This window comes from Macaca nemestrina, chromosome 7 (assembly GCF_043159975.1).
Source record: "Macaca nemestrina isolate mMacNem1 chromosome 7, mMacNem.hap1, whole genome shotgun sequence".
Lineage (NCBI taxonomy): Eukaryota > Metazoa > Chordata > Mammalia > Primates > Cercopithecidae > Macaca > Macaca nemestrina.
Window position 1 is genome coordinate 46,491,223 of NC_092131.1, and position 18,464 is coordinate 46,509,686.

General features: G+C 45.5%; 1 protein-coding gene across 2 annotated transcripts in view; it reads right to left on the reverse strand.

The window, feature by feature from the left end:
- Nucleotides 1–8,385: 8,385 nt before the first annotated feature.
- LOC105473667 (protein kinase C eta) overlaps nucleotides 8,386–18,464 on the reverse strand; it is a 232,376-nt gene continuing 222,297 nt past the window's right edge. For both annotated transcript variants that reach the window (XM_011727582.3, XM_011727583.3), the window contains exons 13-14: nucleotides 11,490–11,633; nucleotides 8,386–9,681 (exon numbers count right to left, since the gene is read on the reverse strand). In XM_011727582.3, coding sequence (XP_011725884.1) covers nucleotides 9,535–9,681; nucleotides 11,490–11,633 — 291 coding nt within the window. In that variant the 3' untranslated portion in view covers nucleotides 8,386–9,534. The remainder of the gene's footprint in view (nucleotides 9,682–11,489; nucleotides 11,634–18,464) is intronic.

The window sequence follows — 18,464 nt, forward strand, 5'->3', positions numbered from 1 at the left end:
AGGTTCACAGAAGTTTCAGTATCTCCAAAATATATCCCTTTCAATGATAACAGCTGAGCAGAGTCAGGGTGAACTTGGTCCTGCCTGGTTCCAAAGACCATGATTTTCTCACTATCTCCCTATTTGCAAGGTTGTGCTGGTAAGCTGTCTAAATAATAAAACTAATAAAAGGCATGGCCAGCTGCAGTGGCTCATGCCTGTAATCCCAGCACTTTGGGAGGCCCAGGTAAGAAGGATCGCTTGAGGCTAAGAGTTCAAGACCAGCCTAAGTTGATAGCAATAACTCATCTCTACAAAAGTTGAAAAAAAAAAATTAGCTGGGCATAGTGCGGGAGCCTGTAGTCCCAGCTACTCAGGAGGCTGAGGTGTGAGGATCACTTGAGTCCAGGAAATCCGGGACTTTGAGGCTACATTGAGCTAGGCTCACACCACTGCACTCCAGCCTAGGCAACACAGTGAGACCCAGTCTCAAAAAAAAAAAAAAAAAAAAAAAAAGTCCTAACTTTTAGCACTTACCAATTTCCATGGTGTAAATATTCCCACAATAACCAATAACCAATTTTAAGCTACCATTGTGAGCTCTCCAAGCACTAACTTGAAAGAGATGTGCACAATCAGCTCTCATAAGCCAGTGTGATCCAGCTCCAGCCAACAACTGGAAAAGGGGGCAAGTGCTCAAACCTGGTCTTTGACGCTAAAACCATGTTTTCCTTCATCCCCTTACCAGGGCTTTCTCTGAACACACACCTCCCCAGAGCAGATCTTTACACTGGCATTCTGCATTGTTAAGAAAGGTGCTTAGCTCTAGTTCCTAGAAGGCAGAATAAGGATAATGAGGGACAAATCAGTAGGGGTGAACTTCAGAGGCTTCCTAATGCCTCCAGGATGCTAATGATGCAAGCAGGAGCCCCAGAGGACTACTTATCATTCTGCATGAAAGCGGGCCAAAAGAACCCTTGCCATTCGTTTGATCTTGTTGCCATCTGAGCTGCTGTGCCTTTTGTACACCCTGCTGAGCCCCTAGCAATGCTGTGCACAGATTCATGACTGTGTGGTACAGTGAGAGCAGCAGGGGCCTGGGCATGTGGCCAGTGGAAACATGATGGTGAGCCAACTCAGGACTGCCCCAGTGGGCCCCCTAGGGCAAACACCACAATAATAGTGTGCTTGCTAAGCCCATTCCACACTGTGGTACGCCAGCCTCTCAGGGTTGGGAGAGCCCTCAGGTCCAGGTCCATCATCCCCACCGAGGGTTGTAGACTGAAGATGTCCAGTGATCTTCCCTCCGAAGGAAGTCTATTACATATTTAGGGACCTTGGTGGAAAAGTTCATATTTATGCTATTCCGTAACAAATTCAGTAACTCCTGCTGCAGCCTGAGGTGCTCCTAGTTCTAACCCTGGGAGCCATATGTTGCCAGACTAGTCCCTCCATACATGGCACACATATCAGTCAGGATAGGCTAGGTTATGCTGCAGGGACAAACACCGATCATAATCTCAATGGCATGAAACAGCAGTAATAAAAACCATAACAGCAACTAGTATTTCTTGCTCATTCAAAATGTCCATTGAGGGTAAGCTAAGGATCCTATTCATGTTAATCACTCAGGGGCCCAGGCTGTCAGAGCCCAGCCACCACCTCTCATCATTGCCGTTCACTGGAAGAGAAAGAGTGTCTCACCAGCACTGAAATGTTCTGGCTTGCAAGTACTATACACCATTCTGCGCTGGACTTGTTAGCTAGAATTATTCATATGACCTCACCTGTCTGTGCTCAGGAGGCAGAGAGCTGGAAATAGTTGGGAAGCAAAAATACTAACTATCACATTAGCTTTTCACATATTTGAAGGTGGTTATGCTGCCCACTTGCCTTTTCTCCAGAGACTCACCCATTACCTCCTCACTTGCTGTGCTACATGTTTCTGCTCCCTTCATCACTCAGTTCACTCTCCCCTGAACATGATCCAGCTTTGTATCTCTCTGTGGTGGTATCTAGAGCTGAGTTCAGTTTTCTAGGCATAGCCTAACCATGGCAAAGCTCAGTGGAGTTCATCCTTCCCCATATCTGAGACATCACACTCATAATCCTTGAGGCTAAGATTGCATTTTATATTTTTTTGGCAGCCACAGCACCATTGTGTATTTGCTAGATTCTAAGCCCCAGAATGGTAGGCGCTATGACTTCCTTGCTCATTGTTCTGGCCCTATCACTTGGAAAAAGGTCTGATAAATCCTAATATTTGTCAGATGAATAACTATATTGAATTTATTCTCTTTGCCTCTGCCTAATTTTCACTCATGCTGTCAAGACCTATTGTCTCCATCTCATCCCGATATAATGAGCTTTTTCAGACCCAAGTACAGTTTATTTCTTCAATTTGTTCTGGCATACAGCTATGAAAGAGTGTTATCTTTGGAGTCAAAAAGTGTGTGTGTGACACCCAGCTCTGATTTTATCATTCAACAACATATATGTCTTAAGCACCTACAATATGCCAGGTGCCATGGATACAGTTATGAAGAAGACAGACCACAGGGCTGCCTTACCACTTGGTTAATTTGGGTAAACAATATAACATGTCTTGATTAGGATGTAAATTCCATGAATGCAGGGATCTTTGGCTGTCTTTTTCACTCTAGTTTTTCCAGCAACCACAATATGCCTGAAATATAATAGGTGCTCAATAAATATTAGTTTAATGAATGACTGACTCTCTAAACTCATGTGCTCTTCTATATCGGAATCTTCTGGGAGGGCACGAGTAGCCTGAAAACAAAGTAGCCCTTTGTCCCTGTTTGATTTTTGTGTTTAGTCATAATGTTGATGGTATGAAATCTCAAATAGGATTAATGTAAGACTTGAAATTTGTCTGTTAATCCAATGGGAACAGGGGTTATGCAAGGTTGCAGAACCACTATTCCAGACGGACACTTAATCTATTAATCGCCACATTTTCGGTATCATTGTGTCTTGAATACAGCTTGGCCACAAGGAAATGGGGTGAGACTTTGTCATGTATGTCACTGAAGTTCAGCTATGCAAAAACGTTCACCTATCCTTGATCGACCAGTCCAGGAACCATCAGAGAAGAAAATGAGATTTGACTGTAAGACCTGTTCTTTATAAACCCCTGCACAGCCCTAATGATCAACACCACTTCCAGTGCTCATAAATTACTGCTTCAATAATTGTTCTGCAATTCTGCCTATTCTCATTGAATGCTTTGTATAATCCCTTTATCTACTTTGGGCTACAATTCATTTTTATCAGTGAGTATTGTACTTGTTTCATCTCAAAAATCATTCTCCTTGAGAAAAAAAAAAGAACGGAGTTGAGGAATCCTGCTTTCTCTTTCATCCACATATCCTCTATTATCAGAAGGGGGCTTATACTTCTTGTGAACTTCTTGTGCTGATTTTAACTTTAGAAAGCTCTCCTGTTTTCCATGTATGAACAAGCATGAGAAATGTGAAGGGCAATCAGGTATGAGATATTGTCAAGTATGTGACGTGAGGGACAAGTGATCTATGTGAGCCTGAAGGGAATCCTGGGATTGAGAGAGCACGCAGAGAAGGCACATAGGTGTGCTAGGGCATGGAGGTTGTACAGAGATGGATAGGGAGAAAATTTGAGTGATAGAGGTTTTCTATATGGTGGGAGTAGTGTGGGTTGGCGTCTATCAGGGGAGACCAACTGACCATATCCCCCTGTTCACTTTTAGCCACAAGTACAAGGCTATAAGAACTCAAGAGGTCATCTAAGTTATTTCTGGCTCTGTCAGGTCAAATGACTACTAGACTATCCTGGTTTCTAATTTGAAATGTATCCAAAGAAGATTCCTGTCTCACCCTCTGCAATCCACTTGCATGTCTGACCACACTCAATACCTACACAATCTTCACTTTGTCTAGCCTAAATTCTTCTAACTGTGGTCTAAGGCCTTGGAAGAATGACGCCTCTGTGGGGTAAGAACTGCCTTGGTGGCATGAGAAAGGCAGCCCTGAGCAATCTGGAAGGGCTGTTGCAAGGGGATAGGAGTACTGAGACCTTTTCCAGTAAGAATACACAGGACTATGGAGACTCTTGTTTTACTAGAAACCTTCTTCACAGATACCTTAATCTAGGAAGAAAATGCCTTTGGTTCTTGGTTCTACTATTGGCTTCAAATTCTTGGGCATGCCAGACCCTACTGAACATCTTGACACATGTCCTTTCTTCTCTGAACTGGCCCACAGGCATGATGAGTAACCAGAGGGGGCCCAGCAGGTACTGATGATGGGTGTGGTCCCTGTGTTATTCGGTCAAAGCAGCAGAATCTCAAACTTAAGACTGATCCTGCATGCCAGTTGGGGCAGGATGAACTCAAAACATCCTAGGAGAAGAAGAAGGTCTCCTGAGGAGGTTCTGCAACCAGTTAGAAAAGTGAAATCCCTCCAAATTAGAGTGGCACGGCGTTGGCATCCAAAGGAATGGGCATCATGGAGAGCACAAGTGTCCCACTCTGTCCATTTTCAGATGGACATCACAAGCAACCCTCCCTTAGCCCTCTGTGGGAGAGCTGACAATAATAGCCAACATCGATTGAGCATTTCTGTGTCCCAGTCCTGTAGCGAATGCTTGACATACATTATCACAGTTAATCCCTGCAGTATTAACAGAAGGCAGGCAGGCGCTATTCTCACTCCCATTTCACAAATGAGAAAGTTGAAATGGAGAAAGAACTACCTTTTCTCAGGAACATTCAGTAAGTGTGGATTCAGCCCCCAGGGCTGCCCACTACTCTTACCAGCCAGGGCTCTTACCCATGTGACATCTTGCCCCCTAGACGGCATGGGCAGCATAGGGTAGGGTGGCTCACCTAGGCACTCAGTGCTGCTGACACAGGGTGATGCCAAAGACGCAGAAACACATGGGAAAAGTGACTGCCATTTCTAGGCTCTAAAAGAGCCTATAAAATAAATAGGCAAATCAAAATTGTATGCCATCTTCGTGGTCAGAAAACCTTGCTATATAACAATTGGGCTCTAAGAATCAAGTGGTGCAGGGAGAGAGTGCAGAACCAATTTACTCCACTAGGGAGTAAAGGGTCAGGAAGCAGGAGGAGGGAAAGAACAGTTGGCAGGGCAATGGAGGTAAAGAGACAGGGATAAAGCCCAGGGTGGTTCCCTTAGCTTTGGTTCCAATTCAACACAGGAACAGAAGGAGACTACAAAGCTCCCTTTACAGCTGCACTCTGGCCAGCTTTGACCAACTTGCAACTCAATTCAGAGGAACATCTCAGCAAAGGGCTCATTTTCATCGCAAACATCTACTACGGTTGTACTGGAGTCTTATCCTTGGATGACGTAAAATGAGAAGTTACAGGGCCCAGTGTGACCCTGAGCCAGGGGCAATCACTGTGGGCTGTCTAGTCATTTTAAGTCAACATTGCTAGATTAAGCAACCAGGATGACCAAACCTGGGAACAATGAACAGCTTTATCATGTTGGCATGTGAAATGGTCAAATCTGTGGCTGGAATATTTTCAAGGCAATCTGCACTCAATTAAGATCCGGGGTGTGGTGGCTCATGCCTGTAATCCCAGCACTTTGGGAAGCCGAGGCGGGCAGATCATCTTATGTCAGGATTCGATTAAGATCAATAAATGATAAATGAGATACTTTTATTTTTGCTTTTATTTATTTTTTTGAGACAGGGTCTCCCTCTGTCGCCCAGGCTGGAGTGCAGTGGCGCAATCTCAGCTCACACTGCAGCCTCCACCTCCAGGGTTCAAACTATTCTCCTGTCTCAGCCTCCTGAGTAGTAGGGATTACAGGCGCCCACCACCATGCCCGGCTAACTTTTGTTATTTTTTAGTAGAGATGGGGTTTCACCACGTTGGCCAGGCTGGTCTTGAGCTCCCGACCTCAAGTGATCCACCTACCTCGGCCTCCCAAAGTACTGAGATTCCAGGTGTGAGCCACCATGCCTGGCCTATTTTTGCTCTTTTCTTTGCTAACAAGTTACACCAGCTCAGCTCCATAGCTGTAAACATGCAGCTGCCAAGGTAGGTTCCAGGCCGCGCACCTTCTTCTTGATGCTGCTTCATGAGCCGGTGGGGTGGGTGATGAAGAGTTACTAAAACATGAAGTGGCTCCTCTAGGAGGGAGAAAGGACTGGAAACTCCACCAAGGCTCAGGAGTGACCTTAAGGGTTCAGATGGGACTCACGGGCTTCAGAGCAAGCCAGACTATTTCCTCTTCCCCTGCCTCAGGGAGGTTGAAGGCCCCATTGCATCACCCTGGCCTGCCCCAGTTCCAAGAACTGGGGTTAGCAGCTCCAGCCCCTTGATATGCAAATCATACAGTCCCATTGCTGATAAACTCTTCTACCCATAGGAAGACTAATATTGTCCTGCCCAGCTGGCAGTTTATCTTGGTGCTTCCTGCCAACCCCACAAAGGTGGAAAAATAGAATTTGCTTTCATAGAAAAACTCCACTGAAGTGGGCTAAAAGTAGGGACCCTGGAGTTAAACTGCTTGATCCAAATTCTGCTTTAGTTGTGTGACTTTAGACAAGTGACTTAATCTCTTTGTACTTCACTTTCCCCCATATGTACAATGAAACTGAGAGTACCCACCTCATGGGGGGTACTGAATAAGTGAATACATTTAAAGTATTTAGAACAGGGCTTCACATATCATACACATGCAACATGTTAGCCATTAAGTGAAAGCACCTTTTGCAGTCAAAGCCTGATCCACATCCCAAAGCAAAGGCTTGAAGTTATTGTCCTTTCAAACACTGAAGACCATGTGTCTAATTCAGTTAGGTCAGTGTGGAATAGCTTGGGAGAGTAGGAGCAAATGGATGAGGACTGGCTGGGAAGGACAGTGGGATGATAAGGCCTGAGGATGTCTTAAGATGGACCTGAGGGAGTGAAAGTTCCCAATGTGACCTCGTCTTGACCTCCATGCTGCCCACTGTGCTGAGGGAAGCCAGCAGCCCCAGCGGACTCTGGCCCAGCTGCTTGAAAGGCTCACTACCCGTTCCGTGCCAGCCTTCTTCAGGAAGTGTGGGCAAGACAGCCTTGTGATCCCTTGGAAGTGGATGCCAGGTCTAGCAGAACGGAAGAAAGATGTGAAGTAGAATTATAACCAGGAATTGAAGACTCGTTTGAGCTTTAGGTAAATATCCTGTATATCTTCTCTCTTCTCAGATATAAACATTAGCTGTTGAATAACCTGATAGGCATGGAATGAATAGCCTCAAAAGAATGGACTCAACTCAACTGGGGAACCCAGGTAGTGGGCTTGAGAATCAATTATGAAGAAGGAAGTTGCTGAGTGATCACAGACTTACCAAAGACAGTGTTTTGGCTCTGTGTGGCTATGATAATGAGTTTTGTGAATGAAACAGGAGGCATGCTTTATTTTTTGTGGTTCTTTACTAGAGTGGAGTTAACCATACCAAAAAGCTAATCAATCCCACAGAGCAATAGAAGAGCCAAAGTAGAGGAGCTCTGAAGGCCAAAAACGTCCCAAAGTCAGAGTGATCTCTCCCTTTCCCAGACTAGAGCATCAAAGATTTAGACCCTAGACCTGGGTCTACTCTTTATCAAGCCCGAACCCTTTGGGAAACCAATGAACTCAACTTCTCTGAGCCTTTCTTCCCATTTGTAGTATGTACTGCAGTACTCACACTATCATCAGTGGGAATAGTGGGCATGTCATGAAGATCTAGTGGCATGATGTGGGTGAGAGTGATGACTATGAGTGCTAAGTGCTACACAAATGGAAAGGGAAACTCCTAGCTACTCTATTCATTCAAAAGTAAGTGTTCACATTGGAATGCAAAAAAAGAACCTATGACAGAGAAGAGACTGTCGGTACTAGCCAGCTACTCCTCAGCTGCTCTGTAATTCCCCATCCTATCTGTAGTTAGAGGGAAGCCGTGTTTTAGCCAGTCAGTGTGAGAAGAGGTGAGGTGTGTCCCTCCTAGGAGAGGTAGGCAGGCAGCTGGTGCCCCCTCCATGTCTCTTCCTTGCTCTGGAGACTTTGGAAAGCTACATTTTCCAGATGGTGTAGTTATAAGATGGAGGAGGATTGTTGAACTTACATGCTACTTTATGTGAATGAGGAATCAACATTTATGATGTCTAGCCCTGAGATCTTGAAGGTTGGTCTGTTACAGCTATGCCTAGCAGTCATCACCCTCATTCAGGACAGAAATTTTGGTAAGAGACAGGCCACATCTACTTCAGAGAATCACAGAAGCTTACATCATTCTCTCCTCTCAGGAATTTTCTGTGAGTTGAGTTCTACCCATTCTGCTCGAGGTTTTATTTTGATTGGAAATCTACTGTCTTAGTGGGAAGGAGACAAATCATTCTAGTCAAAAAACTGCCTTTTGCTACAAAATGCATTTATTTCCAGTCAGACAAAATTCTTGAACTGTATATTCGGGTACATATTATAAGGTCATCTTTGATATATGCCCTGTTTACAAGATCCATTTCTAATTATTAAAGTGAATATCAAACACACATCTTTGCATCTTAAAACATAAATAAACTGCTAATGTTTATAAGCCATAAATCTGGTCACTGACATGAGTGGCCTGCAATTCTTCAGTGATGAGCACACAGTGATACAGACATGATCAGATTCCCCAGGTAGGCAGGCAGCAGGCACCTGTAATTCGCCCGCTGACTGTGCTGCTGTGGCAGTGACCCTTCTTGTGAAAAAAGAGTTATGTGCAGACAAAAGTGTGACATATGCAATGTGGAGAGGCATTTCACAGAATGCAAACACCATTCAGGTAAATTAGTAGATTCCAGAATGAATGAAAGCTTAATGAATGCAAACCTGTTGTTTACAATACTGGGTATTGTGGCACCTTTTCACTGGACACTTTAATAAATATCTATTAAAGAAAGTAAGGATAAGAGAAGAAGCTGAAGCAGTTGTCTTGGTGCACAACATATTTTCAAGATTGGGCTTTAGGTTGTGAGTTTCAGAGATACCATTTTTTCTTTCTTCAGAGTAAATCATTCTATTTGGAAAGCCCTTCATTTTCTTAAAAAGACCTTTAAATTCTTCATTAGCATTAAGAGACTTCTTGTAGACTGCCAGGAATTGGGGTTCATTGGCTTAAAGAAGAGCACAGCACAGTTGACAGAAAGTCTTGGTTTGTGTCTTGAATTAAGAAGCCTGATTGGCTCAGAATTTCTCAGATCTACTTTATTCTTCACACTTTCCCTCCTTTTGGCTCCTGTTAACATCCCAAGCCCATAGCCACAGATGCTCATAGGTGGAGCAGTATACTTCATAAAATCTCATTTCAGTATCAACGATTTCTACTGCCACGGCTCCCTCTGGACTCGAAATAGTTGATATCTTAAAGTTCCATCCTTCACAGAGTTCTCCACTTGCTCCTTGAAGGTAAGGTTCTTGTTCTAAGGCTGATGCTGGGAAGGTCCCATAGAGGAAATTCCTAGAAAATCTCTATTCCCTTCGGGTTCTTGTGCCCTCTCTCTCACTCCCCATAAGGCTACGGTTGCAATTCTGAAGACACGTAGGAAAAGTTTCTAAACTCATCCTGGTTAATCATTGGAAGATGTCCCTCATCAATTGGAGTTAAAACTGGCTCTTCCTTTATGAAGTCAGGGTCAAAATTACTGACATCTTCTCGGGATTTCTGCCAAAAAAAGGGAAACAAGGGTCAGATTTTATGCGCTTGAGGCTTACTCATCTTGCATGGGACATAGCCCATTCCAGTGAGTTCAGAGGAGTGCTCTGTAGCTTGTTCAGTAGCATTATTTACACTTATTGTTATGATTAAACCGTGCTTTACAGCAAGTCTACTGCATGGTGCATTATTATGGCATTTGGCAACCACCAATTCACTAATTCCATGAAAATCTTGCTGAGCAGGCCTGTCTTAATAGGAGGCTAAGGATTAATTTGGTCATCCAAAAGCAGCTGGCTCACTCACCCTTTATTCTCATTTCACCAAGGTGGCGTTTCCCAGCAGGTCTCGCTGAGGGGTGTGCAGCTGTATTTGTCAACAGAGGTTGGTAGGTTCACATTTGTCCTACCTATTGTTTGCACAGAGTTCTATACATTTGAAGAGATCTTCCCAAAAGGCTTCTTGGAAGTGCTGAGCTTAGGGAGTAACTGTCGGTCGTTTTACTCTCTAGGTAGATGCGTTACGCCCTGCTGGACCAGCTGTGCAGTCAGGACTACAGGCTCCAGGCTCTGAAGGCCATGCTCTCCCTAATCCCAGGGGGGCTGGCAGAGGGCTGACCACTGAAGGAACGGCTTTACCTCTGGGTGCCTGGCATCCAACAGCCTAGTAGGCTGTTAGTGATTAAGTGCACTGTATGTTTTTAAAAGTTGAGTATTTTATATTTGTATAAACAAATGCTGCAAAGATCATTTCTAAGTGAGTATTACACATTTCACTGCTCTTACCTGGATCAATGATATTTCTTTATCACTCTTTTTTTTTTCTTTTGAGACAAAGTCTCACTCAGTTACCCAGGCTGGAGTGCATGACGCAATCTCGGCTCACTGCAATCTCCACCTCCTAGGTTCAAGCAATCCTTCTACTTCAGTTTCCTGAGTAGCAGCGATTAGAGGCGTGCATCACCACACCAGGCTTTTTTCTTTCTTTTTTTTTTTTTTTTTTTTGTATTTTTAGTAGAGACGGGGTTTTGCCATGTTGGCCAGGCTAGTCTCAAACTCCTGACCTCAAGTGATCCGCCTGCCTCGGCCTCCCAAAGTGCTGGGATTATAGGCGTGAGCCACCATGCCAGGCCTCCCAATCACTCTTGATCTATCGCTAGCCTGGCTTCTCTGCCTTCCCACTGTGGAGCTCCTGACCCACAGATGAGCACGAGCTCAGCTCTCAGACCACAAGCGGGACCACCCTCTGGAAGCCCACCCCCTCAGCTGCAGAGCTTGGAGAGGAGCCCCTGGAGCTCCCAGTATTTCTTTGGTCAAAGGGAGCCTGGCCTGGGTTCTGCGCTGCAGCAGCTATTCCAGACCCAGGCTCTCCCAAGCCAACAGGCCAGGCTCAGTGAAGTAAGCAACATCTCACACCCTCTCTGCTTTCTCAGGGGCTTAGAAAAGGCATAAAAAGTGCCCCAAGGAGCATGAGGAAATTGGCTAGAAAATGACTTTCTCAATTAGCCAAACTCTTTTGGGGAAACCTGCAAAGTTTCAGGCCTCTTCTACCCTACAAGATTTTAATTTAGGTTAAGGGAAGTTGGAGATTGGGTAAACGAGAGGTGAAACTTCGTAAGAATTAACCTGGGCACATGAAGACATGTTGTCCCATGGACAAGGAGCCCAGGTTCCCCCCAGGGGAGGCTGCCCTGTGCAGTGACCGGCTGAATTTCTGGTCTGTCACCCACAGGGGCTATCTAGCTCTTCTATGGACTTTGGTGGAATGCTGTGACATCTGAAGAAAGGAAAATCTCTGTGACAGCCTGGGACACTTACGATTCTGGGTCTGAAAGGTGGTTCCAGTTGGCGATGGTTCAGCTGGGCCCAGTCGATTTCCTTAAAAAACGGATGTCTCAAGATGGCGTGCTCACCTCCCTGAGTCAGGCTGCCCAAGCGCATGGTGGGGTTCTTGGTCATGAACTGAGTGAGAGAGACAGAAAGTGTCAATCATTCATTCACATACAACCAGCATGTCACAAGACAGCAGGCATCAGCCATGGCAGAGGAGCTGTGCGAGACTTTCTGGCAGGTCTTGCTTAACTAGCTGGGTTTTCCATCACAGGCAGCACAGTCAGTATGAATCATGCCTTAAAGGCGCGATTGCCTGTGTGGATTTATGGCTTTTCCCACTTCCATTTCAGACATGGCCACTAAAAGAAAGCAGGAGGGGCCAGTTTTCTTTTCTGTAAACACCATGTATTTTTCTTTCCTCTTTAAAGAAAAGAAGCTCTTTATAACAGTGTGCCTTTCCCCAGCACTGCAGTTGTGGGCAGCAGACATCTTCTGAATGGGGCTACTTTCAGAAACAGCTGTGCCATTTTTCTGAGTGACCTGACCAGCTGGCCAGCATTCCCGCTCTCTGACGAGACCACAGAGAGGAGAGAGAGTCGTTATTTTTGAAGATCTGTGTGCAGAAGCAGCAAAGGTGACATACTGAAAAGGTCTGTGTCCTGGCTCTAGAAAAAACCAAGTTGGCCACTTTTCTTTATGCAGTGAAGATATCATAGCTCTAGATGAAAGGCTTTTCTTCAAGATGCTCCCCCCACCGCCGCTGTTTTCAAGTAGGTTCAATGACTGAGATTCCATTGCTCCATAGACCAAAAACTAAAATGAGCACTGCCACACAGCTAAGCAATGTGTGCATACAGCTTCTCCGTATTTCCATCAGTTGGGAAACTTCCTTACTGCCGGGTTCCTATCAAAATATGCTGGGCTAAATCTGCTTTCACAAAATAGCCAGGAAAGATGTTCTGATCACTTCCTGAGCAAGGACTAGTACAGGATAATTCACTTTTCATGGCCGGAGTGTGGTTCTCAATTTCAAAGACATTGAAACTAATTTCCCATATTGAAAGAAAATTGTCTTGGATAAAAAGTTTTGTTTTTGTTTTTATTTAAATCAAGCTATCTTTAAATAGACTTATGACAGTCCCCAAGCACCTCTTTCCAAATCTGATTTGTGAACAAGACAAAAGTAATGCTGTGTTTATAGAAATTGTTTTGGAGCAGAATTTACAGAGAAAATCTTGTTGAAGGTGCAGACACGGAAAGACGGTATTTGGAGGTGGCCCCACCTGCCATGCCAGGTGTCCAGAGGTGTCAAGCTGCCAGTGTCAATTCAAATGAAAATGATAATGTTGAAGGAGGCTGCAAAAGTTCCTAAGCAACCTGATGGGATATAACCTTGTAAAATGCTTTCAAAAAAGCTTCAAAGGGCAGCTAATAAATGAATATACTGACAGGGTTCAATTGCTTCTCCTCTCTCCTAGTAACAGGGATTAAAGGCCACAGGTGGTTCTGGGTTGAAGGCAGGACCCAAAAGTAAAAGCAGCATTCAGAGCGGCACAGGCCCAATCAGAGCAGCTGCCATTCGAGGCACTTACAGTGGTCACTGGGGATTCAGGAGATGCATATCTTATAAGTAACTCAGTTCTGTAAGAGATAGTAGTTAGTTCACACTACGTGGGCTCTCACTGAGTAAGCCTGTGCAACGCAGGCAGGAAGGGGGAAAATGCTTACAAAAAAGAAATGAGCAGATTCTTGTGTTAGGAAAGTCAACGGGATACAATTCCTGATGGAAGAGCAGTTGCTATTCTAAGAGCCAGTTAACAAAAAATAATGCTGCAAAAAACTCGGGAGACAGGACGGCAGAACACACCCAGATGGCCTGTGGGAAATTCCCAGGCCTGCCAATGATGTGAGAGAGGACATCTTGTGAATGGGTGGGTACAGCTTGTTCTTCTGGGCAAGACAAACAGTGCGGGACTCTATATGCCAGGGTGGCTGAAGCCCCAGTGTCCAAGAGGCTTGCCCATTCCTCCCTGCCCCTGGCACTGAACCCAAGCTTCCATGGGGCACTGTGGAAGAGGCCTTGCCTGATGACAAGTAGACCAAACACGACCGTCCGTCCTCTAAAAATTGCACCCTTGGAATTGGGGAAAGGCAGAATAACCCTTTCACTAGCTTGATACTTAGCCTCTTGGGCTTCTGATAAATCCTTTTGAATAACCAAGCAGTTTTGTTTTTATTTTTAATACCTTGGCCTGAGCCCTTTAGATGCAGCCATTCTCAACTTACAAACACACACACACACACACACACACACACACACTCTTTGATTCAATTGACAAAGGTTTTTAGGGAGTCTACTATATGTAAGGCAGCACACTAGGGGTTTCTTGGGGACATGCGGATGACAAAGACAGTGTCTCTCCACCCAGGAGCTAATCGAGAGAAGGGGAAGAGTCAAGCAAACTTCATAATACGCAGCCGGATGAAATGAAAAGAGACTTAGATCAAGTGCTGTGAGAGTTTGGAAGAGGGACGGGGCAAACAACATTGGGGCTGGTGGTGGGAAGGCAAGTGACAGCCTCATGGAAGAGGTGGCATTTGACCAGAGATGAGGATGAACAGAATTAACATAGTAGGCATGAAGGAAGAAAATGTGCCTGAGGACACAGCCAGCACAAATGCAGAGGCATACAAGTGCCTGGTACAGCTGGCATGCAGGGATGGCTGAGGAACCGCGGGGGCAGCCAGTGGGATCCATCAGAGCTGAGTGATGAGAGCTGCACGGCAATTTAGGGGATGACTCTAGCCACAGTGTGATGAGTAAATCTTAAATGGAGAGGCAGCGCCTGGTGCTAGCAGTTCGAGGCTGAGACAATAGCTGAGAACACACGAGAAGTTCAGCAACTAGGAGAGTTTCTAGTTAATCGGAAGGAAGAGTTGGAAGCACATTCTAGAAGGCTGTGGAAGAATGAACACAATCCACCAACTGCCTGGAAGGGGAGTGAAGAGTCCAAGATCATAGGTTCTCCCTGGCTGCCTGATGGGGCAGTGGTGTTGAGTAACAGAAACAGGGAACAAAAGAGGAACAAGAGATTATTCTTTGTAGCATGAGTATTAGTAGCAGTGTTAGTAGTAGTAGTAGTTTTGTTAGTGGAACAAAGACAAAAACAGCTCACACTTAATGAGATCCTATAGTCTGCCAAATCTGGGAGGTTGATGGGCTCAGCTTTGCATTGGAGGTGTGTGGGCACCCATGTGCAGATGAATTCTAGGGTAAATCTGGGGTGCAGGCCAGGGCTGGCCATCTAACGCTCAGAGACATTGAAATTTGAGTAACCACTAAAGCTGGGAGGATAGGTTAGAGTGGAAAGGGACAGAGACAGACCAGAACTGAGACCAGCCCTAGGTCTCAGACACATTTTATTCGGTCTACATAATGCATTTTGAAATAATTTTAATTACTTCTCAAACATTTAAACACCAGGAAATGTCATATCACATGAAAAGTCAGGTTTTCCAGCTTCTCATGGAAAATGAGATGCTCAGGAACACGGCGCCTGCACTCCTCTTCCATAGAAATGGCCTGGAGTGGAGCAGGGGCTGCTGCTTCTCATGGGGCATCAGAGGCCCAGTCAGCCACATGCTCCACCACTCCCTATCGCCTCCCACCTGGCTGGCATCACTCATGGACTTTCATGGCTCCTGACCCCTGGCATAGAGTGGGAAGCAGCCAGGGTGGCAGCTGGAGGAGCTCATGAAGAGGCCAGAGGAGGATGAATACCATGAAACAGAAACCAGGACTGGAAGGAGAAGGGTCCGGGGTGATGCTAAGGGGGTGGAAGCTTTGTGTGTCATGGTGGTGGTGGGGTGGCCCTTCTACCACTACCCCCCTCCAATGATGTGAAGATGAGCAGGTAAGGGAACACTCAACATTAGTCCCAGGGCTGAAATCTTTCACAGTTCACGTTGGTGCAGATGTGTGGAGTTGGAGGTGGATAGCTTCCCATCCTAGGCTGGGCACGGGCCTTTCCCTAAACACTCTGTTTCTACTGCTGTCGATGGTGACAGCATAATCCTTTTGCAGAAAACTTTCATTATTTGCTTATGTCCCTAATGGGACCCAAAGGCCAGTAAGTTAACAACTGTGCTGCTCAGGGCCATCACTTTCATCCACATCTAAGGTCACACTGAAAAGTTGCCTCACCTCAGCTGACCTTCTCCCTGACTGTGATCCAAGAGGGAAAGTCGGCCAAAGAGGAAAATAATGTGACTTCATGAAATATTCTGCACACGTTTACTGAAGGAAGCAGAATGTTTTCCAGGGCCAAGAAAAGCACTTTACAGGCTGCAGAGAGTGAGGGGACCAGGGTGGAAAATCTGGATTCTCCCCCAAATGTAAGTCTCAGACTCACCGCAGAGCAGCAGAAAGAGAAGGGTCAAGAACTCGGGGAGTCATTGTGTGCTCCCCTTCCTGCTGTGGCCCTCATTACAGTGGAACTGAACTAGAGGATGCTCAACGACTCAGAGGCACACCTGGCCCTGAGAATGAGACACTTAACAGTTTTTTTCCCAGACTACAGAGTAGGTGTGGCTGCAGGGGAAAGCAAGCAGACATGCTCCCTCCTGAGGCTAGCTCTAACGGGACACGTAAGGGATTGGGGCCAGGTTTGTATAAGAATGTCCTGGGAGGCCTCCTGCAAGCCAGGGAAGGCTGAAAGATATAACAGCTTCTCTGACATGGAGGGTTGGTCAGGATCTGCAGCATCACTGCTTGTGTTTGTGTAATTTTTCACCACTGAGTTACTGTGTGACCTTGGACAAATTTCTTAGCTTCTCTGGGCCTCAGATTTCTCAACTCTAAGATGAAGACTTTCCTATATTTCAAAAAGTTATGATGAGTCCATGAGAGAATTAACATAAAGCGCCTGGCACAAAGAAAGCCCTCAAGAAATGCTAGTATTGTGACTATCTTGTTGCTGTCCTATGCTCGAATACACTGTCCCTAAACACTCTGTTCCCACTGCTGTGAACAGTGGCAGCACAATTCTTTTGCGGAAAACTTCCGTGATTTGCTTATGTCCCTAATGGGACCCAAATGCCAAACTCGTAAGTCCATCCTGTTCTACTTAAAGGCAGCGGCACAGATAGAAAGCTGCCGAAAGACCATACTCTTTGGTCAGCCTTGACCCTGAGGCTCAACTGGCTCTCCCTGTTCCTCGACAGCCAGGAAAGAGAGAACAAGTTCTCTTTCTGCCTTCACTGTCCTAGGCTCCAGTAGTGCAGTGGGAGGAATGGTTTTTGGAAAACAATGTTTTTTTTCTTGCTTTTTAAAAAATTTTCTGAAATAGGATCTTCCTATGTTGTTCAGGCTGGTCTCAAACTCTTAAGCTCAAGTGATTCTCCTGCCTCAGCCTCCTGAGTAGCTGGGATTATAGGTGCGCGTCACCACGCCCAGCTAATTTTTGTATTTTTGGTAGAGACGAAGTTTCACCATGTTGGCCAGCTTAGTTTCGAACTCCTGACCTCAAGTGATTCGCCTGCCTTGGCCTCCCAAAGTGCTGGGATTACAGGTGTGAGCCACTGAACCCGGCCTACAAACAATAGTTTTAATGTGCAACTGTATCTGTATTAACAACAGAACAGAGATACTAAATGCAGCAAGATGGGTGCAATGGAGCAGCTTCTTTACAAATCTGGTGTCAGGTATGGTGCTTATCACATCTTGTGGGCTGTGCTACACATGAGGCAGCTTCAGTTTTGAGTTGTTGGTTGTTCCAGATTATAGAGTTTAAACTAATGCTGTGTCATTATGAGTCTTGAAATAACCGGGCCTAAATGTACTTTGAAACTCACTAAAATATAAGAAATGGCTAAAAGTATTTTTTTTCTCTTTCAAAATCTGTCTGATTTCATAGGAAGAGGACAAGTTATATAAATAAAGCAATTAGTCTAATAAGATTTTCTTCCAGGAGCCAGAGAACACTGTATTTTCTACCCAATGGCTGGATTTGGCTGTTGGGCAAACAAAATGACCTTCTCCATTCATTCAATTTCAGACCTTAAACAAAGGGCAGAGAGAGAGAGAGTTAGCAGCTAATGCTGGCAAGTTAGAAGGGAAGGAAATCATGCCACAGAACCTTCCTGCCAATATTCCAGAGCGATGATCCTAAATGGGGAAAAGGCATTTTATGGCTCTAAAGAGGGTCCTGGGGAGAAAGGGCAGAGAAAGAGCACAGGACACAGAATAGAGTATGGCTCACAGCCATGACGCCCTACCTCGCTATGGCCATAGACCCTAATGGCCACCTGGGGCTGGCGAGAAGCATATCATGCATGCGTGTTGCAGGCGCGTGTCCGTCTGAAGGATGCTGCTGGCACACACAGAGTCCGACCCAGTTATGAAGACCAACCTTCTCCTTTCATACCCATCCTGCCGGCTGTTGGGGAGATCTGGAGACACCCCTGTGCTAGCAGCACCCTCCAGTTCAGGGCAGTGGTCATTCAGGAATGTGGCTGCACAGTATAAGAAAGACACCAGGCTTGGACCTGGCATTGATAAGTCACTTTTCCATAGGAGAAGGCAGTGACAGACATTTAAATGTAAGATGGGGCTGATGCCAGTCCACTGGGGGTGGGATGGGGCTTGATAGGGTGGAAAGGACAGACAAGAGACTTCCGGAATCACTCTGGGGAAACTGTGATCTTCCCAAGTTCAGGTTCTTATACAGAATGGTGCTGCTATGGAATACTGGACGAGCCAAGAGAAGGAGAAGTGCTCTAGCCTGCTCAGATTGGAACTGGATGGAATTTGCTGGGGAGGGCTGGAACTAGTAACCTGCACACTCATAGCAATGGCCCACCCTGCCAGGTATCCAGACTAGTTTGAGAAAGGGGAAGCTACAGGAGTGGAGAGAGTAGAGAATGATACAATTTGATACAAGTTACCGCTTAAGAAGTGGT